Source organism: Loxodonta africana, chromosome 11, assembly GCF_030014295.1.
Source record: "Loxodonta africana isolate mLoxAfr1 chromosome 11, mLoxAfr1.hap2, whole genome shotgun sequence".
NCBI classification, from domain to species: Eukaryota; Metazoa; Chordata; class Mammalia; order Proboscidea; family Elephantidae; genus Loxodonta; species Loxodonta africana.
In genome coordinates, this window is record NC_087352.1 from 3,050,770 (window position 1) to 3,077,531 (window position 26,762).

The 26,762-nt window shown below is 52.1% G+C and overlaps 1 protein-coding gene across 6 annotated transcripts in view; it reads left to right on the forward strand.

Moving 5' to 3' along the window:
- Window positions 1–26,762, forward strand: part of SIPA1L3 (signal induced proliferation associated 1 like 3) — a 291,228-nt gene that overhangs the window by 213,488 nt on the left and 50,978 nt on the right. For all 6 annotated transcript variants that reach the window (XM_064293579.1, XM_064293577.1, XM_064293578.1 and 3 more), the window contains 5 exons: window positions 4,678–4,929; window positions 5,760–5,897; window positions 14,991–15,118; window positions 21,432–21,550; window positions 23,245–23,672. In XM_064293579.1, coding sequence (XP_064149649.1) covers window positions 4,678–4,929; window positions 5,760–5,897; window positions 14,991–15,118; window positions 21,432–21,550; window positions 23,245–23,672 — 1,065 coding nt within the window. The remainder of the gene's footprint in view (window positions 1–4,677; window positions 4,930–5,759; window positions 5,898–14,990; window positions 15,119–21,431; window positions 21,551–23,244; window positions 23,673–26,762) is intronic.

The following is a 26,762-nucleotide window of genomic DNA, read 5'->3' on the forward strand; positions in this document are numbered from 1 at the left end:
GTGGCTGGGCCAGCTAGCAGGAGGGCTTTACAGAGCCTCTTAGTAAGATGTGTCGTCGTGACCTTGGGCACTTGCACAGGTCAGGAGGGATGGATGCTCCCCTCTCGCTGTCCCTGTAGCTGCCTGGTCGGGAAGGCAATTCTCAGATGTTTCCTTCCCATTTTGTTAGACCCACGGCCTCTGCTCTGGTCTGGGGCTTGGAACTTCCTCCCTGAGAAGGAAATCGAAACCCCATAAGTAAGTGAGTAGAAGAGATAAGAAAGGAGGCCCCCATGGCCCTCGGGATCAAAGAAAGGAAACTCATTACTGTTGAGTCAATTCCGACTCATAGCAACCCTATAGCACAGAGTAGAACTGCGCCATAGGGTTTCCAAGGAGTAGCCTGGTGGATTTGAGCTGCCAACCTGTTGGTGAGCAGACGTAGTTCTTAACCACTGCATTACCAGGGCTCCACCAAGGAAAGGAAGGCAGCATGGAGAAGTGGTCTGAGGGCTTGGGGCGTTGCCTCACGTAGGCCACAGTGGTGCAACAGAGCATCCAGGGCAGCAATGTTGCCAGAGGGAAAAGTCTAGAAAAAACCTAAACCTTCACCCACGGGGAACAGGCTGTAAGTTACAGGTCATCCTCGTGATGGGATAGTCACCAGCTATTAAAAGAGATGAAGGTAAATCTGTTTGTGCTAAGAGGAAACAGTGGGAAATACCGTTAATTGGAGGGAAAAAAGCAAGATTGCTATACAGGGGTATAGTGTGCTATTCTTTTTATTGCTATTTTAAACACTGCTTCTCTGCACAGGATGTTTCTGAAAGAATATATGGAAACTGGAATCCGTGGTTGCTTCTTGTGGGTGAGATGGGAGGGGCATGGGTACGGAAGGTTGATTTCTCACTTGATGCCCTTTTATATACTTCAATCTTTAAAAACAATTTAAAAAAACTAAATAAACAAAGGTGGGACTCCCCAAACTTCAGTGTGTATCAGAATTATCAGCTTGATAGAATGGGAAGTCCTGGGCCTGTCTCCAGGGTGGAGACTCTGCCTCAGAGGACCTGGGCGGGACCCAGGAATTTGCATTTCTGTACGAGGACTCAAAAGGTGGCTCAGATGCTGGTGTTTGTCGGACCACAGGGAAGGATGGAGAGGAGGAGCCGGAAGGACTTGCTCTGGAGCCCCAGGCAGGTGCAGCTGGACTTCAGAAAGTGGAAGGGGGACTTCCGCTTGTAAGCAGGTGGGACTAGCAGGTGGACTGTCCAGGGGGTCGGCTGCAGAAGACCACCGGCTCCTGCTTCTTAAGCACTTGGCATGTGCCCACCTCCACTGATGCTCATGGAGTGCTCACAACCACCCTGTGAAGTGAGGGCCACCCCCATCTCACAGATTAGGAAACCGAGGCTCTGAGAAGGAAATGGCTCAGCCAGGGCCACGCAGGTGGCAAGTGGCAGAGCTGGGATCTGAACCAGCAGACTGACCTGGGAGCCCTGGGTCTCCACCACTCTGTGCTGCTTTCAAGATGATTGGACCACAAAATCCAGGACCTCGAAATAGATGCAGAGCAGCGTGAATAAGGATAGTATTTTCCTCTCGGAGATCACACCCAGGGCCTCCTAGCCCTGGACGAAACTGTAAGCAACTGGAGGAGCAGTCAGGAGGAACTCACCTGCTGGTCTGAAGCTCCTTTAGAGTGGGCAGTGCGCACGGTTCGCTAAGGCCATGGGCTTTGGAGCCAGCTTACTAATCTAAACCCTGTTTCTGCTTCCTACTGGCTGTGTAATTTGGAAGACCACTATCTGGCCAGCTGACTGGAAGAGATCCATGTTTGTGCCAACTCTGAAGAAAGGTGATCCAGCCAAGTGCAGAAATTATCAAACAGTATCATTAATATCACACACAAGTAAAACTTAGCTGAAGATCATTCAAAAATGGTTGCAGCCATACGTTGACGGAGAACTGCCAGAAAGCCAAACCAAATTCAGAAGAGGACGTGGAACCAGGGATGTCATTGCTGATGTCAGATGGATCCTGGCTGGAAGCAAGAGCACCAGAAGGATGTTTACCTGTGTTTTATCGACTATGCAAAGGCATTCGACTCTGTGTGCTCTAAAAAATGATGAATAACATTGCGAAGAATGGGAATTCCAGAACACTTAACTGTGCTCATGAGGAATCTGTGGGCTAATAAGCAGCCGTTGAGACAGAACAAGGGGATACTTCGTGGTTTAAAGCCAGGAAAGGTGCTTCAGGGCTGTATTCTTTCACCGTACTTATTCAGTCTGTATTCCGAGCACATAATCCGAGAAGCTGGACTATATGAGGAAGAACCGGGGTATCAGGATTGGAGGAAGACTCGTTAACAACCTGCATTATGCAGATGACACAACCTCGCTTGCTGAAAGTGAAGAGGACTTGAAGCAGTTACTAATGAAGATCAAATACTACAGCCTTCAGGACGGATTACGCCTCAACATAAAGAAAATAAAAATCCTCACAGCTGGGTCAATGAGCAACATCATGATAAATAGAGAAAAGACTGAAGTTGTCAAGGATTTCATTTTACTCGGATCCACAATCAACACCCATGGAAACAGCAGTCAAGAAACCAAACAACGGATTGTATTGGGCAAATCTGCTGCAAAAGACCTCTTTAAAGTGTTGGAAAGCGAAGATGTCACTTTAAAGACTAAGGTGCACCTGACGCAAGCCAAGGTGTTTTCAGTCGCTTCATAATGCATGCGAATGCTGGACGATGACTAAGGCAGACCAAAGGAGAGTTGACGCCTTTGAACTGTGGTGTTGGCGAAGAATGTTGGGTATCCCATGGACTGCCAGAAGAACGAACAAATCTGTCTTGGAAGAGGTACAACCAGAATGCTCCTTAGAAGCGAGAATGGCGAGACCTCATGTACTTTGGACATGTTGTCAGGAGGGACCAGTCCCTGGAGAAGGACGTCATGCTTGGTAAAGTTAGGGGTCAGAGAAAAAGGAAGACCGTCACTGAGGTGGATTGACACAGTGGCTGCAACAAAGGGCTCAAACATAACAACCGTGAGGCTGGCGCAGGACTGGGCCATGTTTTGTTCTGTTGTACCTAGGGTTGCTATGAGTCGGAACCAACTCAACAGCGTCTAGCAACAACTGGCTGTGTGATCTTGGACAGGTTACTTCTCTGAACCTCAGTTTACTTAATTCTAAAATGTGATATTTTGAGCAGGACTCTGGTTATCAGCAACAGGACAGATTCAAAACACGTGGAGCAAAAGAGGGACTTTACTGGCTCGTGTAACTAACAAGACCAGGAGACGGGAAGATTTAGGCATGGTTCTATCCAGGGACTCACACAGCCTCATCAGAAATCTTTCATGTGTCTCCTCTTCTGAATGATGTTAATCTCAGGCAGACTCTCACCTCATGGGGTCAGAAATGATGACCCCCCACCACACACAAACCCCCCTAAGCCTAGGTACACCCAGCTCAACAGCCCCGGTGGAAATAGATATTTCCCCCCAGTAGTTTGGAAAACATTGTAGCGTTGATGCTCATTGGCTCTGATTGGCCCTGTTTAGGGCATGTGACAATCCCTGCACCAATCTCTGTGGCCAGAGGGAGAGACGTTTCTGATTGGCCAGGCCTGAGTCACATGCTCACGCCTGGAGCCAGGAAATGGAATCTTCCTCACCCAGAGCACACAGACCTGTTACCAGGAGAAGGGGTGGAAGCTGAGCAGGCAGGAAGAGCAGGTGTGCACCGACTGGGTTGCTGAGGGTGCCTTCCTCTCTTTCTGGCCAGGCAGTACAGCTCAGCAGGCTCTGTTAGACATTCGCATGTTCTCCTAACCGAGGGTGGTAACTGGTGAGGCATCGGTGCCTACCAACCCCGAGAGGTGGCTGTAGGAGCTGCTGAAGGTCAGCCCAGCCCAGGGCTCACAGCACATCCTCAGTAGCTGAGTCCTAGGTGGCAGCCTCTGAGCCACCAGGTCCACCACAGTCTTTTTTGGGTGGCCATGAAAGCTTCCTGGGCCCCAGAAGCACACGGAGGCCTGGCTGGATGGGGCTGGGAGCACCCCAGAGCTCAGCTCCCGCACTTGGGGAGCCCCCGCCTGCCGCCCGTTGCCCACCTCAGCCCAGGAACTGTCTGCTGTGCAGGTGCCAGCCTGGTCCGGGGGCACTCAGACTGCTCCACAGCTATTTCGAGGTTCTGGATTCCGTGGCTTTAAAAAAACACCCTGCAAAGTAGGTCACCTGCTTCCCTTCCAGCTGCCTTTGAGCTTCTTTGAAACAAGGCAGATACTGAACTGTCCTTTGAGTCTGAGGACATCCACCTTCCAGGCCTGAGTGCCACCAAGGGGAGCTGAGTGTCCGTGGAGGACACTGGCTGACGTGAGGTCCAGCCAGGGAGGAGGGAGAAGAAGGGAGAATGGGAGGAAGAGAAAGAAGATGAGGTAGAGGCCAGGCTCTCGTGGCCCTGTGTCAGGCTCTGTCCTGGTTGAGGTCTCTGAGCTGATCAGCGTCAGACCACTTTCAAGGGCCATCCCCACTGCCTTTAAAATTAGCCATTGCGCCTCAGGTGTGGCCAGGCAAACCCTGCCAGGTGATGGAAAGCAGCAGGCCTCTCCCCGACAGCGGGCATTTGTGTGTACCGGCAGGCCGAGCCTTGCTGACTAACGGCAGTTTCTCTCCACAGGGGCTGGCCAGAGACATATGACATGAATACCTCGGAGCCCAAGACGGAGCCAGAGAGCATGACCCCTGGGGGCCGGCCCCCCTACCGCAGCAATGCCCCCTGGCAGTGGAGTGGGCCCGCATCCCACAACTCTGTACCAGCCTCCAAGTGGGCCGCACCAGCCACCCCCGGCCATGCCCAGTCCCTGAGCCGGCCCCCGAAGCAGACCCCCATGGTCCCCTTCCGGGAGTCTCAACCGCTGCACAGCAAGAGGTAAGGACATGCCTCCCGCCCCGTCTCCCTCCAGCCTGCGTCCTTCCCTTCCTAGGCCCGCCTCTCCTGCCTCTGCTCCATTCTCTTCCTTGCCTCAGCCTTTCCCTTTCCCTCTTGTCCTTAACACTTCCACTGTTCCTCCTTCCCGCCTGTCTCCTCTTCCCCTTCCTCCCTCCCGGCTTTCCCTGTTGTGAGCCTTGCTGGGTGCAAGGGCTCAGCGCTAGAGAGCTCAGGGTCTGTGGTCTGAAACCCACCATGTGTGTGATTAAAACAGTAGACGTATACATAAAGGTTAAGGGACTGAGAAGCAGAAAACTGAGGATGCTGGTTACTTCTTGAGGGAAGCAGGGCTGTGGGAAGGGAAGAAGCAGGCAGGTAGATAGGACGTATTGCCCCATTCTAGTTCCCAGGCTGTGTGATGGGTTCACAGGTTTGCTTTGTTAACATGCTATGTAACTTACAGGTATTTATTGGAATATGTATATATTTTTTTTTATTATATAGTATATGAAAAGACAGAGGTTGAAAAAAAAGGACTCCAGCTTACAGAGCAGCATCTGGCCCCAGGAGTTGGGGGAGAACAGTCTTCGGCAGCGCCTGGCGCAGCTGCAGAGGCTGAGGGGTGGGAGCAGCAGCAGCAGAACCAGGAAGAGGGAGGGCGGCTTCCCACTGCCTCTGCCCGGCATCCGTCTCTCCGTCTCCGGGGGGATAGCAGATGGGACTTGGTTGGGCCTGAGGGAAAGTCTGTCTGTCCCCTGTGAGGGCAGGGATACTCTCTCCGCTCAACCCCTCAACCTGTGCGCCTTCCTCCCTCCTGTCTCTTGTTCCAGGCCTGTCAGCTTCCCAGAAACCCCTTACACAGCATCACCAGCAGGGGCCGACAGAGTCCCTCCCTACCGACAGCCTTCTGGGAGCTTCTCCACCCCCGGCTCGGCCACCTACGCAAGATACAAGCCATCGCCAGAAAGGTCAGAATCTCTTCATTCTTTTCAAATTAATGAAAGCTATGGACCCCTCTTCGCCAGGAAATGCACATACCCCACAATTTTATATGCCATTCTGTGCGATTTTTGGACGCCTGAAAGCTATCAGAGGACCCCTCCTGCCTGTCCCCTACCAGGGCATTGGTTGTGTCTGAGATTAAGGTTTAGGGCCAAGCTGGGCTGGGCAGGACTCCTGATGGGCTTTCTAGCATCAGAATTTCAGTTGCCATTTTCTTGACCCCTGTATCACATTTGAGTAAGACATCTGCTGTCCAACACAGACATTCATCTAACTCCACAGCCCTGGCCGCCCCCAGACTAGGCCACCAGCATTACACAGTTTTCATGGTCTTCAGGTTTCAGCCTTTCCCCCTTCCCACCTCAATCAACCTGACAGCCCAAGGATCTCCCCAAGTTCTCCATGGCTCCCCAGTGCCCTCAGGATAAACCCAGTTTGTGCCGACTGACACTCAAGACTCTGCAGGATCTGGCCCCAGCTGAGTTTGCTCTCTGGTGCCTGCAGCCCAGTGCCTTATGCTGGTCCCCCTCCCAGGTCCGTCCGCATGGCCCCGTCATTCCCAGTCCCCAGGCCAGAGCCACAGGCTTGGTCCTGAAGCCTTCCTTTCTTCCTTCATCCCCGTGGTCCATCCACTCAGTCTTCTGATCATCTCTTCCGCCCTGGTCCCACCCTGGCCACCTCCCTGGGCTCCCAGCCTCCAGCCTTACCTCCTCTGGTCCACTCCACCGAGCAGCCAGAGGGATCTTTCTACTTCTGGCCACTGTGCCCAGCAAGGCCCAGCCCCTGCCCTCGCCATCACTGTGACCAGGGAGGCCCAGCCCTTGCCCTCACCGGGGCCAGCAGGACCCAGCCCACCTCTCCAGCCATACCGACCCCTGCCAGCTTCCTAGGTAGACTGTCTGCATTTCAGAATCCCCCTGCCCATGTTCTCACTCCCACCCCCACCCTGCCAACTGGAGCTTCGATGCTGCTGCTCCAGGAAGCCTTCCCTGATACTCCCCCAGCACCAGGCAAGGTGCTGCTGCTCTGCCCCACATGCACTTCCTGACCATGGCCTTGAGCACTCGCCATTCTTTTGGCCTGTGTATGGCACACGCATACAGAGCATATGAACCAGCTTACTGTCTGAAGCTTTCCTATTCGTCTCTGTATTTCCATCTCACAGTTGCAGGGCCTGGCGCATGGTAGACACTCAGTGTATATTCAGTGCCTAGGGAAAGGACAGGGTGGGTGAGCTTGTTTAAATGAGACCACCTGCCTTAAGATCGGGGTCAGTCCACAGTGGTTCTGAATCTTTAGTGTACATCAGAATCACCCTGAGGGCTCATTAGAGGACAGATTATTGGGCCTCAGCCCTGGAGTCTCCGGCTGGGGTCTGAAGGAGAGTGTGCGATGTGGTGCTGCTGGGCCAGGGAGCGTGCGCTGAGAGCCGCAGTGCTAACCGTCATTTGGCTCTAGGTGTCTGCTGTAGAAACCAGGGAGACGTGCCCACTCTTACTTTCCAGCAGCCTCAGGTCAGCTTTCATTCAGCAGAGAGTCCCAGGAGCCTGCTGGGTACCAGGTGCTGGGAGAGATTCAAAACACTTGGTTATTAGGGACTGCTGTTCTCAGGACACTTGGTGGAGAGAGCGTCCTGGAAACCATTTCCTGTCACAAGCGCTCTGATAGCCTCAGCTCGGAGAAGGGAGCCAGAGCCATAGCCCTGCCCAGAGCTGAGGGCCACTGGCCGGAAGAGGTGGCACGTGAGCAGGGCCTAGAGAGACCAGAAGGAGCTTGCCAGCAGAGCGGACTCACTGCAGACGGTGCAGAGGCCACAGCCGTGAATAAATAAGCAGGCGCACAGAACAGAGGAGGGATGGGGAGAGGCCTGGTGTGTGCAGGGGGCGGGGGGCACCCAGGCACAGCAAGAGCCAAGGCTGCCAGTGGCGCTTGGCGTGGAGTGATTAGCAGATGACAAAGGTGACGGGGGTGACGTCACTCATAACTCCTGGGAGCATTTTTCCCCCCAAAGTCTTAATGTTCCCACTTTTATTATTATTTTTTAAAACTTTTTATTTTAAAATAATTTTAGATTAATAGGAAGTTGCAAAGAAACGTACAGGGAGGTCCCGTGCAGTCTTCTCGCAGCCTGGCCCAGTCTTACATAACTGTAATACAGTATCGACCTGCGAAATTAGCATTGGTATAGCCCATAGAGTTTATTCAGGTTTCACCAGTTATACGTGTACTCATGTGCGTGTGCGTGCATATGCGCATGTGTGTAGCTAAGACCACGTACAAGGTATACAAGTTCTGTGCGAAAATAAGTGTTTATTTCTCTGTGATAAGTACCTAAGAGTGTGATCGCTGTGTCGTTTTACATTCCCACCAGGAATGTGTGAATGATCCCATTGCCCCACCTCCTTGCCACCATTTAGTGTTATCGGTGTTTCTCAGTTCAGCCATTTTGATAGTTGGGTAGTGGTATCTCATGGTGGTTTTAATTTGCATTTCTTTAATAGCTAATGACACAGTGGCTCCAACAGTGGGTTCAAGCATAGCAGCGATTATGAGGATGGCACAGGACCAGGCAGTGTTTCATTCTGTTGTACACAGGGTCACTATGAGTCGGAAACTACTCGACGGCGCCCAGCAATGACAGTAGTACGTAATGATGTTGGACGTCTTCCCGTGTGCTTATTTGCCGTCTGTGTATCAGTGAAACATCTGCGTACATCTTCCCTTTTCTACTTGGCGTTTAATGTTTGAGAGTTTTCGTATGTTCTAGATGCAAGTCCTTTGTTGGATGTGTGATTTGCACATATTTTCCTCCAATCTTAAATTTGTCTTTTCACCCACTTTTCAGGGCCTGTCACTGAGCTTAAGTTTTGTATCTTGATGAGGCCCAGGTTATGATTTTTTCCATTTGTGGGCCGTGCTTCTGATGTTGTCTACAAACTCTGCCTGGGCCTGAGGTCTCAAAGATGTTCTCCTGTGGTTTTTTGCTAGATGTTTTATAGTTTTACATTTAAGCCCGTGATATGTTTTTAGTTAGTTTTTTTTACTTGATTTTTATATAAGGCGTCATTGAGGTTTCTTTTTTAGCCTCTGGATGTCCAGTTGCTCCAGCACTCCTTACAGTGAAAAGTCTGTCTCTCTTCCATGAATTGCAGCCTGTCTCAGCATTTTTATCTCCATCCACAGTTGGATTCCCAGTTTTGCCAAATGTTGCCAGCACACCTCACCCCCTAAACCCCCAGAAGTGTCTCTCAGGGCCGGCCACAGGCTGCAGTAAGAGGCCCAAGAGGAGGGTCAGGGCTGTTGCAGAGGCCTCTGACCTCCTATCCTTTCACCTTTTCCTGCTACAAAGTTGTTGCGTGACATCCTGGAGCCCTTGAGGCCCAAGTCAGGCATTCTAGCCCAGCCAGGGATCATTGTCCCCCTCTGGACTCTTGTCACCTGCCGTCCTCTCAACCAGGCCTCCTGCTTGCTGAGTTCATCAAGCTTTCCGGAGCATGAAGGCCCTCCTTGACAGAACCTGTCACATGGCCCATCTTATGTTTACAGGAAGGCACAGTGGCATGGTGGTTAAGAGTTCAAAACCATGCCCCGCCTCTTAACAGCTATGCAGGCTCAGGCAAGTGACGCACCTCGCTGCGCCTCAAATTTTCTCACATGTCAAATGTCTGCCTCTGAGTGTTGTCGTGAAGATTAAAGGAGGTGAACCATGTGGAGCTCTTAGAGCGGTGCCTGGCACACATTCAGTGTGCCATTGTTGTTGTTAGGTGCCATTGAGTCTGTTCAGACTCATAGCGACCCTGTGCACAGTAGAACAAAACAGTGCCCAGACCTGCGCCATCCTCACGGTCATTGTTGTGCTTGAGCCCACTGTTGCAGCCACTGTGTCAGTCCATCTCATTGAGGGTCGTCTTCTTTTTTGCTGACCCTCTACTTCACCAAGCATGTCATTCACTGGGAACTGTTTCTTCCTGATAACATATCCGAAGTATTTGGGTTGTAGTCTCACCATCCTTGCTTCTAAGGAGCATTCTGACTGTACTTCTTCCAGGACAGATTTGTTCATTCTTCTGGCAGTCCGTGTTATATTCAGAATTCTTCACCAACACCTAATTCCAAGGCATCAATTCTTCTTTCTTGTCCAGCTTTCGCATGCATATGAGGTGACTGAAACCACCATGGCTTGGATCCGGTGCACTTTAGTCCTTAAAGTGACATCTTTGCTTTTTCACACTTTATAGAGGTCTTATGCAGCAGATTTTCCCAACGCCTTGTCTGATTTCCTGACTGTTGCTTCCACAGCTGTTGATTGTAGATCCAAGTCAAATGAAATCCTTGACAACTTCAGTCTTTTCTCCGTTTTTCATGATGTTGCTTATTGGTCCAATTGTGAGGAATTTTGTTTTCCTTATGTTGAGGTGTAATGCATACTGAGGGCCGTGGTCTTTGATCTTCATCAGTAAGTGCTTCAAGTCCTCTTCACTTGCAGCAAGGAAGATTGTGTCATCTGCGTGAGGGTTATAAACGTGACTGCTGTGTGCCAGGGCCTTCTTGGCAGCTGGGGCCCGGAAATCAGCCAGATGCTGTTCCTCTCCTCGGGAGTTTGCCACCTTCATGTACAAAACCAGTAAGCTCAGTAGAAAGCATGAGGACAGAGCTGTGTGCCAGGCTTAGAAAGCCTACAGAACTGGACTTGGGCCAGCCATTCACTTATCGGGCCACTTGGATAGCTTTTTTTTTCTTCCCCTTCTGTTTCTTTTCTGCCAGCTCCATAAAGATTGGTCCATCAGTTAGGAGGCATCTGGCTGCAAGTGACAGAAAATCTAACTCAAGAAGGCATGAAGCATTAAGAGGATTTATGTAGGGTGGCTCTGAGGCTGCTGAATGCAACTCCGGATGTCCTCAGCAACCTGGCTGCACTCATGACCCCATGATGGCTACTGTGGCCCCAAGCAAAAAACGGTGCCCAGTGTCCTGCAGAAGACGAGGGAAGAGCTTCTCTTTGTTCCTCAGGGTGAAGAAGCTTTCCCCAGGACTGGGTCATTTGCCCAATCCTGAACCAACAGCGGGTTGCATTGGACCCCTCTGCCTGTCTTAGAGTGTTAGCATTGACTCAGGTCATGTGGCAGAGGGCTGACCGCCAGAGGAACCTGGACTCCACCAGCTGGCACCAAGAAGGTGGCTGTTGGGGCCAGCCAACAATGGCTCCATCAACGGCTCCCCCTCTGCTCAACTATCCTGTAACTCACCCCCCGTTGTCCTGTCAGTCAATGAAGGAGATTGACAGAGCAGGCTGAGCCCTTTCCCTGAGGTGAGGCTCTTGCCCACATTCACATCTGTGTTGGTACTTTCCTCTGTGGCCAAGTGGGGTGCTCAGGCCAGCATCCGAGCCCCTGCTAACTTGAAGGTACACCAACCCTGGCCCGCCCAGGTGGTCCGTCTAGCTTCTGCCTGGAGACACGTGGAACTACAGCTAGTTCCTCACCAAAACCCCACACCATTTCTCTTTAAAGTGACTTCATCTTCGAAGAAAAAATAGAGAAATTACTTTGAGATCTCTCAGATGAGGTTAAAGACAGATACTTGATCCTCTCTTGTCCCGGAAGTGTTTGCACCGAGCTGTGCTTAGGCAAATGCTGAGCTGTCCTGATTGTCAGCGTGACCAAAATTTGGCAGTGAGAGAAATGGTCCCAAATGGGGCACAGTCAGCATCCTAATGAATGGTCAACGCAGGTCAGCCATCTTGTGCTGTAACAACAAGAAAGCTTGTTAGTAAGAGAATTACGTGGGTCGGGTAAAGGACATTTTGTCTTGATTGGAGACTGTAGCCGAGAGGTAGTGGTTGTTGGCTGCCGTCGAGTCAGTTCCTGCTCATAACGACTCCGTGTGACAGAAAAGAACTGCTCCGTAGGGTTTTCCTGGCTGTAATCTTTAGAGAAGCAGATCACTAGGTCTTTCCCCCAGGGAGCTACTGGGTAGGTTCAAGCCACCAGCCTTTTGGTTAGCAGCTGAGTGCTAACCATTGCACCACCAGGGCTCCTTCAGCTGAGAGATAAAACGTGGTAAAATATGTCCAGCTAAAGATGGTGTATCAGTTAGGATTAGGTTAGCTGTGTAATACAGAAAAGCCCAATTAACAGTGGTTCAGACAAGACAGTGGTTTATTTCTCTCTCCCACGTTATCAGGGACCCCGGCTCCTTTTCTCTCACGCTGTGCCATCCTTGCATCTTGCCTTCTGGTCCAAGATGGTTGCTCAGGCTCCAGAAGGAGACGATGAGGCAAAGGCATAGCATGGCATACTCTCAGGGAGGTTTCCCGAAAGTCGTGTGCAGCACTCACATTTATCTCACCGGCCAGAACTGCAAGGGAGGCTGGGAAGTGTGGCTTGTAAGCAATCACATTGCTGCCCCAAATTCACCTGGAATTCTGTTATGAGGAGGAGAAAAACTGATACCGGGAAAGCAGCTGCAGCGTCTACCGCTCGTACCTTCCACTTTCCCCTAGCTGACCTCACAGCCGCTGCTGGTGTTTTTCTTTAGAACCCTGGATTTGATACAGACATTTGGAGAAAACTAAACACCTGAACACTTCACTTTCCAGCTATGGCGGAGCCACATTTTGCCAAGTGGCTGATTGCCACATCAGCCAGTAGGGCGAAGATTGCTTATAGTCAAAGTTGCCTTTACAGAGTTCCTTAAATTGCCAGAAACTGAGACCTCGGATGTTAAGAAAACTAAGAATTAAGTCTCACGTTTCTTACTGAGTTCTAGCTCCATCTTTCTTTTCCAAGGGCATTAGAGGCCAAGGCCTATTGGGTGGGGGAGGATAAAAGGTATTTTATTGGCAGGTGAGTTGAATCGAGTCTGCAGAAAGCCCAGTGCACTCTGAACCCCACTCCCCCCCCCCCCCACTGTCCTGGAGGTGTTAACATCTAGGCGTTTAGACCTTGGTCTTTGTAGAGACAGCCTGGGCTTTGACTTGGCAAAGTGACCCTGGAGAAGTCAGTTCACTCCTCCTGTGGGTTTTGGGGGTCCCAGTTTATCACCTCCTCTCTCCTCCAGGTCCGCCCAAGTTGAAACTATAGACACAAGGAACCAAATAGGGAATCACAGTATTACCTTTACTAATGTATGAAAACACCCAGTAACTCCCCAGAGTATAGGGTGTATGTCATTGGCTGCTTCTGACTGGCTGAAACATTGTAGGAATTTGTCACCTCCCATAAAAGGAAGTTTAGGGGCAGGACAGTCTTCCAGAAAAAAAAACCAAACCTGTTGTTGATTCCAACTCATAGCGACCCTATAGGACAAAGTAGAACTGCCCCATAGGGTTTCCAAGGAGCACCTGGTAGATTCGAACTGTCAACCTTTTGGGTAGTAGCTGTAGCTCTTCACCACTATGCCACCAGGGTTCCATTTCCTTCCTTCCGCCTCCTCTCTTCCACCGTCAGTGTTAGCATCGTCCTCAGTCAGGTAGCAGAACAACAACAGTGGCTTAAGGTGTTATATGTGAACCCAGTAACAACTGGAGGAAGAGAAGAGACATTTTTTCATGTCATCTCTCTCAGGAGCAAGGAGACTTTTTCCAGAAGCCCCCCGCAGCAGACTTCCCCCATTTCATACAGGTTATGCTACATAACAGACCCCTCAAACTCTCAGTGACTTAAATCAACAAAGTTTTACTTCTCACCTACTGGACATTTCCGCTGCTGGTTAGCAGGGGACCTCTCAGGACCCAGGCTGCCCAGGCAGCCACCATCTCCAAGTCACTTCTCTCAATCATTGACAAGAACTAGTCACATGACCCCACCCAGCCAATCACAAGGGACCAGGGCGTGCTGTCCCATCATGCACTTGAAGGGTGGAGAGTCAGAGGTACTTTGTGGAAGTGTTTGTAGCTGACATGCCCTCTCATCTCATTAGCCCGAGTTGCATCAGAGGCCCGTTTCTGCACCAGTCACAGGCAGGGAGAAGGGCTTCTACCCCGACTGGCTGTGATCTGAGGTAGAATGGCCATTGAGAGCCCTCCACAGAATTCGGAGACTGCTGCGGGGATGTGAGGCAGAGGAGAACCTTCAGCGGCCGTCCGCCCTTAAATCTTGGCCCTTGCTTCTGGGGAGAGCTGGGCAAGCAGAGATAGCCTCCAGGAGAATCTTTTATCTAGGATATAACTTTGTGATGTCATTTCTTCCACTCCGCAGCCCTGTCAGGTAGAAGATGTCCCCAATTTACAGGTGGGCAAACAGTGGCTCAGCTGCGGTAGCACTTGCCTGGTCAAGGGCACACAGCTAGTAAGGGACGGAGCTGCCTCATTTTGAAGCGGTGCCAACACTTCTCCCTGTGTGGTGCTTTCCTCCAGCAGAGACATGGAGTCCTGGCCTGTCAGCTGATTGTCTCAGCCCATCATGTGCCAGCCCCAGGCTATACACTGGGCACATAAGATGTCATCAGTCTGTGAGGAAGGGCCTCCTATCATCTCCTTTTGACAAGTAGGGAAACTGAGGCTTAGGACTCGGAAGTGATGACCTCCCAGTGGACAAGAGGCAGTGGTGGGGCTTGAACCCTCCGAGCTCCAGGCCTCCTGTACTTACAAATGCTGCGTTGTCCTGCCTCTCTCCAGTGGAGAAGAAGAGAAGCCTAGACAGGCCTGGAGTTGTAGCTGCTGACAACAGGCTCCCGTTTCACCCCACAGGACCCTGGAGGAGCCTAGACAGGCCTGGGAATCATAGCTCCTGACAACAGGCTCCCCATTTCACCCCACAGGACCTTGGAGGAGCCCATGGCTGGCAGGATGGTGGCCCAAGTGGCTGCTGTCTCCTTCTTCCTGATGACCCCGCCTTGCCCTGCACTCCCCGCCTCGCTGCTCCCTGGGACTCAGCACTTCTGACCCTCCATTAACTGCACGTTCCCCAGCTCACTCCTCTAGCCTGCCAGCAGCTTTCTCCTCTTCTCCACGGCAGAGCCTCTGAGCATTTCAGACCCCCGAGGAGCAGGGTTTGGGTGCAGGCAGTTTTGTACACCCGGATCCCTCACCCTGTCTTGTTCCATTCGATCCCCTGCAGGTATGCGGCTGCCCCACACCCACTGCTGTCCTTTGATTCCCACTTCACCCACGATGGGACGTCCAGTGGCGACTCCTCCTCGGGCGGCCTGACCAGCCAGGAGAGCACCATGGAGCGCCAGAAGCCAGGTGGGTTCCCCCCAGCCCAGCCGTGCCCACCGGACCCCATGGGACCTCTCACTGGCACCCCCATCCTGTCAGTGATGGATGTAACATAAAACACAGCTGTAAGAGCTTCAGGTCAGGCTAAAGAGGTCATCCAGGGAGCAGTGGGAGACAGGGAGCCCGAGGCCTACCCGGCCAGGCAGGGCATCAGCAGCGGGTCTGAAACGGAGATGTCAGGAGCACGGACAGATGGACAGCACAGAAGTTATAACCACCTGGAAGATGGCTGAGAAGGGGTAGAGGTGTTGCTCTGAAGAGGAACAGGAGTAACTGTGTTCTGTGGCTTTTTTTTTTTTTTTTTTCAAAATTAGTAGCATTTATCAAATGTGGCTTTTCTTTACATAAACCTTCACCTTTTTTTTTTTTTCATGAATGTGTAACTCATGAGTGTACAGCTTGATAACATATCAAAAAGTGAACACACCCAGGGCAGGAAGCGGACCTTGACGAGGCCCCCCATATGTCCCTCCCAATCAGTACGCCCCAGAGGCCACCCTGTCCTGTTGCTTATAGCGTGACTTCCTTTGGCCTGGCTTTGCATTTGTATGCAGCAGTGCTGTTCATGAGTAGCACTTCATGGTAAGCTCGGCCCACGGTGTGTTACCCCGTTCCTGTGCTGGTGGACGTTTGGGTTGTGTCCACTTTGGAACTGCGCAGAACAGTGCTGCCAGGAGCCTTCTTATACCTGTCTTTTGAAAAACACCCACGTTTCTGTAGGGTACACACTAGGAATGGAATTGCTGCATCGTGTGATAAGGCAGCGTTTAACTTTATAAGTTTCTGTAAGAAACTGCCAAACATAGCTGCACTGGGTGGCACCCCACCCCAGCGTATGAGGGTTAGAGTTGCCCACACCCTGCACTGGACAGCACCCCACCACAGCGTATGCAGTTTAGAGTCGCCCACGTCCTCCCCAGTTGTCGGTACAGTCAGTCCTTTACATTTCGCCCACCCTTGTGGGTATATAGTGGAATTGCACTGCGTTTACTTGGTGGTTTCCCGATCACCAGTGAGACTGTGCATCTTTTCAGCTGCTTATTCTCCGCGTATGTCTATTCAGCATGCATATGTATTACTTAGAAAACCTTGGTAGCGTAGTAGTTAAGTGCTACGGCTGCTAACCAAAAGGTTGGCAGCTCGAATCTGCCAGGCACTCCTTGGAAACTCTACGGGGCAGTTCTCTTCTGTCCTAAACAGTAGCTATGAGTTGGGTTTTTGATTTGGTATGTACTACTTAGATGAATTTTTTAACATAATTTCACATAACAACTACATAACCCCTTTGAAGTTTGAGACCCACCAGGTGAGTGGGTGGGTGGGTTCAAAAGAAAAAAAATCGTTAAGTGTTAGGAAGTATTGACATCAGAGGGGAAAGGGTGGCTGTTTCCTCTTAGGGGCTGTCCGAGGATTTTGGGCAGCTGTGGGGGAACCCTGTCAGTGCCTGACCAGCTCCGCCTTCCACAGCAGAGAGGTTGGGACCCTCAGGCACCATTGGGGTGGGATTAGTGGCCTGCAGAATGCCTCAGCAGTCCAGCCCCACAGTTGCCTTCAGCCCTGGGAAATGGCTGAACCTCAGCCAAGCCGGCCGCACCCCTGAGCCTGCTCCGTCTTTGGCTGCCTCGGGGCCTGCAGAGCTGGTTTGCTCCTCTGCGTGCTCGCTCCTGCCTGTCGCTGCCTGCAGTTCTGGCGCCTTTGCTCCAAGACAAATTTAGATCTTTTCCCCCGTCTCTAGTTGAGTAAAAAGAGGAAAGTGTTGCCTGGCGATTTCATTACGCCAAAGTGTAAAACGGGAGGACATTTTCCAGCATTCGCCAGGGGCCCTAAATAAGGTGTCATGGAAACTCACCCTTGTTCTTCCCTTCTACTCTCTTCTGTCCCCTAGAGCGTGCCATGGTTCCCCTCTTACTTCCCTTGGACCACGTTATAAGTTGATTAGCCCTGTCCCTGCCCCCCTGCCACACTCAAACACATCACGGCAGCCTGTGTTTGGAAATAATCATGAAACCCGGAGCGCGCTCAAAGCCTTGAGAAAGGCATTCTAATGGCGGGCGGTGAGCCTAGTCAGGGCTTTGCCCAATCCTGACCCAGTGACGATCGTGCCAGTGGTCCTAGCTACAATAGCAGCGCTTGGTGTGCTTGTGACATGCCAGGCACTGTACTAGGTACTCCGCGTGCCTTTATGTTTAGTCATCTCAGAAGTACAATGGAGTGGGCGTTGTGATTGCCCCATTTCAGAGATGAGGAAGATGAGGCCCAGAAAGGGCCAGGCACTTGTCCAGGGTCCCTGCTGGTGAATGGCATAATTGGAATTTGAACCAAAACCTGTTGAAACCTCAAGCTTCCAGGGTCTCAGCACCTCTTGCAGCCGTATGTGCACCCATGACCTGCCCAGCGTATCAGGGGCCAGGCAGCAGAGCCGGAAGGTCACTGAAGGCCAACCCAGAGGACCAGTGAAGGGCCCAGGTAGAAGGATCGGGGCCTGCCACAGGCAGAGCCAGGGACAAGGAACACACGGGAGCCAAGGAGGGCCAGGAATCTAGCCCTTCATCCATCCGTTCGTTCCGTGCATTACTAATGGTACATCCCAAGCTACGTGCTGGGATACAGCATGAGCCAGACCGACACAGCCCCTGCCTTCTTGGAGTAGACAGCCCGCTGCAAGAGATGGGTGATCAGGAAAGGCATAGCAGTGAGACGGTGATCACAGCAATGCTGAGTATAAAGTGGAGACTAACAGTGACCAGAGAGAGGTCGGCGAGGCTTGGGGGAAATCTCTGATAAACCTCCGTTTCAGGTGAGGCTGGAAGAACGTTCCAGTAGAGGGAACAGGTTGTGCAAAGACCCTGAGGGCACATTGTGTCTGGTGTGTGGGAGCAACACTAAAGAGGCCCGTGTGGCTGGAGCAGTGGGGGGAAATGAGGGCAGGGAGCTGATGGAGATGGTGTGGGGAGCCTCGTGGACCATGGTGAGGACTTTGTCCCTTGTTCAGTGTGGGACAGGAGCCTTCTGAGCAGAGAAGGGATGGGACCTGACTCAGGTGTTCACAGGATCCCTCTGGCTGCAGACTCTTGGGTGTCTTAAGCCATTGCGTTAGCGTTGATTCCAACTCATTTCGACCCTGTGGGGTGGGAGGAGAGCCAAGGTGGGAACAGTGAGGAGGAGAGGTGGGCAGGCTCTGGATGTGGTGTTTTGAAGGTAGAGTTGACAGAATTTCCTAATGCCTGTCTGTAGAGTGAGAGGGGAGTCAGGGATGACACAGGGTTTTTGCCTGAGCGGCAGACAGGCTGAAGCTGCTAACAGCTGGGCAGGGAAGACTAGGAGATACAGGTTTAGGGGAAGATGAGTCTGGTTTTGGCCACTGTCTTAGTCATCTAGTGCTGCCATAGGAGAAATACCACACGCAGATGGCTTTAACAAACAGAAGTTTGTTCTCTCATGGTTTAGGAGGCTAAAAGTCTGAATTCAGGGTGCCAGCCCCAGGAAAAGGCTTTCTCTCTCTGTCTGCTCTGGAGGAAGGTCCTTGTCATCAGTCTTCCCCTGCTCTAGGAGCTTCTCAGCCCAGGGACCCTGGGCCCAAAGAACATGCTCCCCTCTTGGTTCTCATTCTTGGTGGCATGAGGTCCCCCAGTCTCTCTGCGTGATTCTCTTTTTCATGTCTGAAGATTGACTGAAGATACAACCTAATCCTATAGATTGTGTCTTGTATCGTAAATATAACTGCATCTACTCCTGCCTCACTAACGTCACCCAAGAAACCGGTTGCCTTCAAGTCAATTCCGACTCCTAGCGACCCTACTGGATAGAGTAGAACTGCCCCAGAGGGTTTCTAAGGAGTGGCTGGTGGATTTGATTCAAACTGCTGACCTTTTGGTTAGCAGCCCTGTGTTTAACCACTGCACCACCAGGGCTCCATTAACATGATAGAGGTTAGGATTTACAACACGGACAATAATCACATCAGATCACAAAATGGAGGACAACCACGCAATGCTGGGAATCATGGCCTAGCCAAGTTGACACACATTTTGGGGGGACACAGTTCAATCCATGACAGCCATGTTCACTGGGAGGTGCCCATCAGACACCCAAGGGGAGGTGTCGCTGGGCAGCTGAATACAAGAGCACTTCTTCCACCTTCCACTCTAGCGGAGGGGCTGACTGCCTGGTTCTGGAGTTAGGGCCAGCCAGCTTCCCATCCTGGCTCCAGCCATACCAGCCACTGAGGGACGAGGCCCAGGCTGGAAACACAGATGTTGGAGTCCTGTGCGTTAGAGGTGGTCTTTACACCATGAGCCTGAATGCGATTGCCAGGGCTTGGCGGTCTGCAGAAATGTGGTTCTCCAGCGCCTCCCAGGGGGCCAGCATCTCCTAGGTGTGCGGGCTGCTCCAAAGAGGAAACCGTCTACAGCACGAAGGGGCCAGCCTCTCCAGCTTACCGTATCCACGGTTCCCAGGTGGAAACCACACGTGCAGTGACACCTTGACCAAGTCCAGCCAGGCTATTCCCGCAGCAGCCCTGATCCTCCCTGCCTGCCTTCTCCAGCAGGACCTTGGCGCTGGGCTGGAGACAGCAGAGTATTGTGGTCATGAGCTCAGGCACCGACAGACCTGCTTTTGACGTTCTGGGTCTGCTGCGTGCTCAGCGTGTGACCTCGGTGGTGACTCAGCTTCCCCTGTAAGTGGCCATCCTTCCAAGGCAGTTTGGGAGTCCAGTGAGGTCACGCCTGCCCAGCCGTCAGCACAGGAGTCAGCCCATCATCAGAGGAATAACAGCTCGTGCTTGTCAAACACTTCTCCTCAGTCGTTGCCAGTGTCAGCCCCCTCGAGGCAAGCACAGGGATGGTGCAGTGGCTGAGAACTCAGCTACTGAAGCCAGATGGACTTGAGTTCCATTTCCTGCCTGGCCCTTTCTGACTGTGTGACTTTGGACAGGGTACTTCTCTGAGTCTTGATGTTGCTCTTCATCGGTTGGAGGTAGTAGTAATACCCACCCCGCGGTGTTATTGGGAGGGTACGGCGTGGTAACGTGTGTAGTAGTGCTGACACAACACACGTGTTTAATGATAATAATCATTATTACAATTATTGCATGCAGAGGAGTGATTAAAAGCTTGGGGTTAGGCTACCTGGGTTCAAATCCTCAGTTGGTGCATTTTGTCATTTTAATATTGACTGAATGCCCAAACTCATGTTATCAAGAGGGATCAGCCCTTAGAGAAGGACATCGTGCTTGGTAAAGGGTGAGCGAAAAAGAGGAAGACCCTCAACAAGATGTAGCGACACCGTGGCTACAACAGTGGGCTCAAGCATAGCAACAATTGTCAGGATGGCGCAGGACCAGGCAGTGTTTCGTTCTGTTGTACGTAGGGTCGCTGTGAGTCGGAATCGACTGGATGGCACCTAACAACAACAAATGCCTGTTGTTGGGGTTCAGATTTTTTTAAAGGTCAGATGCTCATTCAGGCCCACGACTATCCATGGAAGTTTAGACCAGTTGACACCCACATCAGCCATCCCAGTTTTCACCCTGCTTCACCTCTGAACCAGCACTGCCACTCCTAGATCTCAGCCCCAGACAGAAGCCTGCTTTACTCAGAGCTGCATGTAGAGGGAAGAGCACCACATCACTGGAAGGTAAAATTGAAAATAACCTAAATATTCATCAGTGGGAAGCTGGTTAAATAACCGACGTACGTTCACATAGCGGAATACTCTGCAGCTGTTAAAATGAGACAACTTTGCATGTCAGAAGTTCTGTGAGGAAGTATTACGAAGCTACAAAGCGGGAAGCAAGTGTAGATACAAAGTGAAGGACCAAGCTGTGGAACAGCGTTTGTCACGTTTCCATTTTGGTTTAAAGGAACAGTTCTGTACATTTAACCAGCTTCTGGATTTCTACCTCTCGTAATAAAGAACTCTGCTAACTGGTAATATAAAAGACAATTTATCCCATAGAAAAAGGGTGAAGGATATGAACAAGTAATTTACAAAGGAGGCAGTCCAAACAGCCAGCAAGTATGAGAGTGTGTTCAGCCTCATTTGGGGATGATGGAGGAGGACTGGCACATAGTAAGCACTCAGTAAATACCCCTGTTGTTAAGGGTTGTTATACCCCAGGATGCAAGCCAGTGGGAGGTCATGGCCCTGTGTGAGCTAAGCAGACAAGCCGAGGATGGGTGGGACCATCAAACCACATTTAGGGCTACAGTCTTCAGTTGGACTCAGGCCAGGGCCTGAATCACCTCTAACAGCTCACGTGTCTCCTGTCTTCCTGCAGAGCCTTTGTGGCACGTGCCCGCCCAGGGCCGGCTCTCAGCCATGACTGGAAGCAGCGGCAGCAAGCACACCTCCAGGCAAGATGCAGCAGGCAAAGATTCCCCCCACAGACATTCCAAAGTGAGTCTGGCCCCACTCGCTCCACTGGGGAGCTAGGGTATAGGAGCTGGCTGCTCTGCCTGCCTTACCTCCCTTGGCTGCTCAGCTTGGCCTGCGTGTGGGCCTCTGAACACCCAAGGGGGAACAACTTCCACCTTCCACTCCTGTAGAGGGGCTGAATGCTTGGTTCTGGAGCTAGAGTCAACCAGGTTCACATCCTGGTGCCGGCCCACACCAAGCATGTTCACCAACCATGTCATCTTAAGCAAATCCCTTTACCTCCTTGACCCTCGGTGGCGTCACACAATAGAAGTCCATTCCCTCTCATATAATAAAATAACGTATTTAGCAAGCAGCCCTGCACCCAGTGATTGAGGGACCCAGACTCTTTCTCTATTGTGGCTCTGCTCTCCCCCAGCACCTCATAGCCCTCTGGTGGGTACCTGCATCTTTCCACTTCCATTGCATTGGCCAGTACTCTATGATGTGTCCACACCTAACTGCAGGGAAAGCTGGGAAATGTAGTCCAGTGTGCCCAGGAGGAAAAGGAGACAGTTTCGGTGAGCATTTGGCAGTCTTCACGTGCATTCGTTCAGTGGGTGTCTGACGAGCACTAGATGAGCCTGTCTGCATGAAGTTGACATCCAGTGGGGGCAAGAAGTGATAAACATATACAACAAAAACTGACCCCTGCTATGAAAAAAAAAAAAGCTTGGTTAAGGAAGAAGGAGGTAATAGGCACTGTTGCTTTAGGATAGGGTAGTCAGAGAAGGCCTTTGAGGAAGCACCCTTCAAGCCAAAGCCTTGAGTGATGTGAGGGAGTATCCATGAAAATATCTGAGGGAAGAACACTGCAGGCAGAGGAAACAGCAAGTACGAAGGTCCTGAGCTATGTCATGCTTAGTATGCTCAAAGAACTGGGAGGAGGCCAGTGTGGATGGAGTGGAGTGATCAGGAGGGAAGAGGGCGGAGATGAAGTCAGAGACCAAAACGTGGGCCTTGTGGGCCGTGGTGAGGACTCGCTTTTATCCTGAGTAAGGTGGAGCCGTGGAAAGGCTCTGAGCAGGGGAGGGACGTGCCCTGACTCCCGGATCCACAGCCTCCCTCTGTCTGCATGTGGGCAGCAGGACAGGAGCAGGAAGGAAACCCGTTGAAGAGTCCAGCAGGAGGCAGCAGCGGACAGGACCAGGGTGGGGCATGGAGGGAGAAGTGGGAGGTTCTGGATCTGTTTTGAAGATAGAGCCAACAGGATTTTCTGTTTGACTGGAAATGGATGTGAGAACCAAAGCAGGGTCCCAGGTGACTTGGAAGCTCTTGAGTAAGGCAGCTGGAAGGAAGGGCGTGCCATCGTGGAGATGAGGAAGAGGCAGGGGTAACGATTTGGGAAGGAAGACTGGGAGCCTAGTTTTGGAAATGTTGAGTTTGAGCACATTCTGAACATGAGCTCATTTATTCCTCCCAGCAATCTCACGAGGCAGGGTTATCACCACCCCATTTTACAGATATGGAAACTGAGGCACAGAGAAGTTAAACCAGTTGCCTAGGGTCACACAGGCAGTAAGTGGGGGAGCAGGGTTCAAAGCTCTCTAGCTCCCAGGTCCCTACTCAGGCGGAGGAAGGATCTGGGGAGGGAAGATTTGCCCCCCAGCTGCTGCCCCCCGCATGCCACCTGCCCCAGGGGTCTCAGGAATGACGTGCTTCTCTTGCCTTCCCAGGGAGAACCTCAATACTCAAGTCATTCCAGCAGCAATACCCTCTCCAGCAATGCGTCCAGCAGCCACAGCGACGATCGCTGGTTCGACCCCCTGGACCCTCTGGAGCTGGAGCAAGACCCCCTCTCCAAGGGCGGCTCCAGCGACAGTGGCATCGACACCACCCTCTACAACTCCAGCCCCAGCTGCGTGGCCCTGGCCAAGGCGCCTCGGCCAGCCAAGCTGCACAAGCCCCCGGGAAGTATGGGCCTCTGTGGCGGGGGGCGCGAGGCTACCGGTAGGCCCCACCACACAGACAGACGACGGGAGGTCTCGCCTGCCCCGGTGATTGCTGGCCAGAGCAAGGGCTACCGACCAAAACTGTACTCCTCAGGCTCTAGCACCCCAACAGGCGTAGGCGGGGGCAGCCGTGACCCCCCAAGGCAGTCCAGGTAAGGCACTGCACCTGTTCCAGGCCCTTCGGGGCGTCCTGACCACCTTCCACCTCCCCTGAAGTCCTGACAGTGGGGTTCCTCCAGAAACATGCATGCAGGCGCGCGTGATTACCACTGCCTGCTGCAGAGTTGGGAGGCTCTTGGGCCTCCCCTTGCTGCTCCTCGTCAGCCTTCAAGGATTTCAGGTCGAGGAGAGAAGCCTCTGGCTGGCTGTGTCCCGTCCGCCTCTGGGTCCGTTCCCTCTGACCCTTTGTCTGTTTCCCCTTCTCTCTGCTCAGGACAATAGTTTTTATGCTTTCTGGGGGCCACAGACTATCTGTTAGGAGTGTGTTCGGCTGGAGGTAATAGGAATCCCTACCTGCAGTGGCTTAACAAATAGAAGTTTATCAGGGACCCGAGAGGGGCAGAGCTGGGAGTGCAGTGGCTCAGGGAGGGTGTGACTTAGTGGGATCAGAACTTGCCTGACTTCAGGGGGCAGAATGAGAAGAACCAGCAGCCAAAGCTGGTTTCTACCAGGTGGAGATCACAGGCACCTCCACTCTCCAAATACGTTACCAGTTCTGACACCCACCGTCTCCCACACCCACGGCACTCTCTGCTTCTCTGCTCGGTTTGATAATCGTAGCAATGGCCGCACAGAACTCACAGACCATACTCACGCTTATGAGTTTTATTGGGGAAGTAACAGGCCACCCGTCAGGTTCAGAATCAACTTACAAGTAACAGGAACAACTCAGGAGACAGAATACAGCTCTCAATCAGGACAGCTTCCAACCAAGACGGCTCTCAGCTTCTTGGCCATGCCCACAGAGAGGCCGCACTTCTTGGCTCCGCCTGGAGGCCACCTCTGCTGCCAGGCCCCTCTCAGCCTGGCCTCTGCCCCGACTTGGGCAAATGTTACAGCTCTTTAGCTTTACCAGCAAGTGTCCAGAGGCATCCACTCTGCCAGCAAGTCTTCTGCCCAAAGGTAGTCAGCTCTCGCTCCGTGGGCCAGGAAGCCCACACAGCTGTCTTGCACCGGTTCCTGCCATCTCACACCGCTGCCTCCGCTTGCTCTTCGTTATCATCTTCAGCATTAGCTCTCTCTCCTCGGTTTAGGAGGTTCTCAGCACAGGGGACCCCACGTCCAAAGGACACACTCCACTCCGGGTTCTTGATGGTAGCAAGGTCCCCCCCACCAACCTCTGTGGAATTAACCCTTATAAGCCTAGCAGGTTGTCAAAACTAACCAATCCCCTCGGTAAGACACAGTCACCTAGTTTGCATAGTAACCGACCAATCCCTGCAAGGATTTTACATACCTTACTTGCATAGTAACTGTCCAATCCCTTTGCAAGATTGGGGCCTAGCAAATCATCTTAGCAGAACTGCAAACCCTGGGCCAGAAAGACCATAGATGAAGAGAAACTCATTGCACTGCAGAGGCCTCCAGGGCTGGCTCTGTGTCTTCCTGCTCCTTCATTCTGACATCTTCTTGGCCACAGATGGCTGTTGTGCCTCTAAGGGAAGCAGAGAAGAGAGTGAAAGATCACAGGAGCCTGTAACTCCCCCTTTCTATGGGAAAGCAAATGCCTCCCCAGGCCCTCCTTCAGCAGATGCTGTCACATGACCACCCCAGCTGCAAGGAAGTCTGGGAGATCAGCCTCTGTAGCATAGGGCAGTGATTCCCAGACAGTCCCCCAGAGGCCTTATTAAAGACAGCACTGGGACTGATTGAGCCCGTCAAAGGTGAGGCCTGAGAATTTGCCTGTCCCCTGAAGCCGCTGCCTCCTCCACGGCAGGACACGTGCGCTCCCGCAGTGGCCTCAGGCCTCTTTGAACACAACCCGCGGTAGGAGTGTGTCTGTGCCTACACCGAGGTACAGATGTAAACATGTGCAGCCAGGGTTTCACAGGCTGACACTTAGCCACGCTGTGTGCCAAGCGCCTGATTTGTTCTATTCTGTTTTTTAATGGTGATCAGTACGTACGTTAATGATTCATGACTTAGCAGTGGTTCTCTGGCAGATCGACACCTGTCGTATTTGAGAGTGCCCATGGTGTCAGTAAGGGAGCCCTGGTGGCACAGTGGTTAAGCACTAGCTGCTAACCAAAAGGTCGGCAGTTAGAATCTGCCAGCCGCTCCTTGGAAGCCCTATGGGGCAGTTCTGCTCTGTCCTGTAGGGTTGCTGTGAGTCAGACAACAATGGGTTTGGTTTTTGAGTATAGTGCCAGTAAAGGAGCCTAGGTGGCACAATGGTTAAGAACTTGGCTGCTCACCGAAAGGCTGGTGGTTCAAAGCCACCAGCTGTTCCATGGGAGAAAGATGTGGCAGCCTGCTTCTGTAAAGATCACAGCCTTGGAAATCCTATGGGGCAATTCTGTTCTGTCAGGCGGGGTTGGTATGAGTGGAATTTGACTCGATGGCAATGGGTTTGGGTTTTTTTTCTTGGCTGTAGTGTCAGTGGCTTCCCATACTGTGATCCACAGCTCTTCTTGAATCAAGGAGCCCAGGGGACGTGCTGAAGGGGAGAGACGAGAGAGTATATGTCAGTGAGGGAGCAAGGGAGGCTCCCTCTCTGTGTGCCTCTCTAGACAAGTCATTCTTAATCTCCTGGAGCTCACAAGCTCCATCCTTCATTCACTAATTTATTCATGCGTTTCGCTCACAAATATTTTTTGAGAACCTATTATGTCACAGACAGTGCCGGGAACTGAAGAGAAATAATGAGCAGACTTGGACGAGGCCTCCCAGGTCTCACCACCGTCCCCCAGGCCTCACCATAGCACCCCAGGCCTCACCATAGCCCCCCAGGTCTCACCGTAGCTCCCCAGGCCTTACCGTAGCCCCCCAGATCTCACCATAGCCCCCAGGTCTCCCTGCAGCCCCCTCCCCAGGCCTCACTGTAGCCCCCTAGGCCTTACCATAGCCCCCCAGGCCTCACCGTAGCCCATGGTCAAGGGAGGGAAACAGACAATCATGTCGTTGCTGAGACAGCCATAAAGCTGTGCCAACAAAGAGGGGTGTCGCAGGGTGGCGTTCACTAGAGCTGCTCTCTAGGTCAGCACCTATGCCGGGCGGGAGGCAGCAGGGTTGGCCACAGGCAA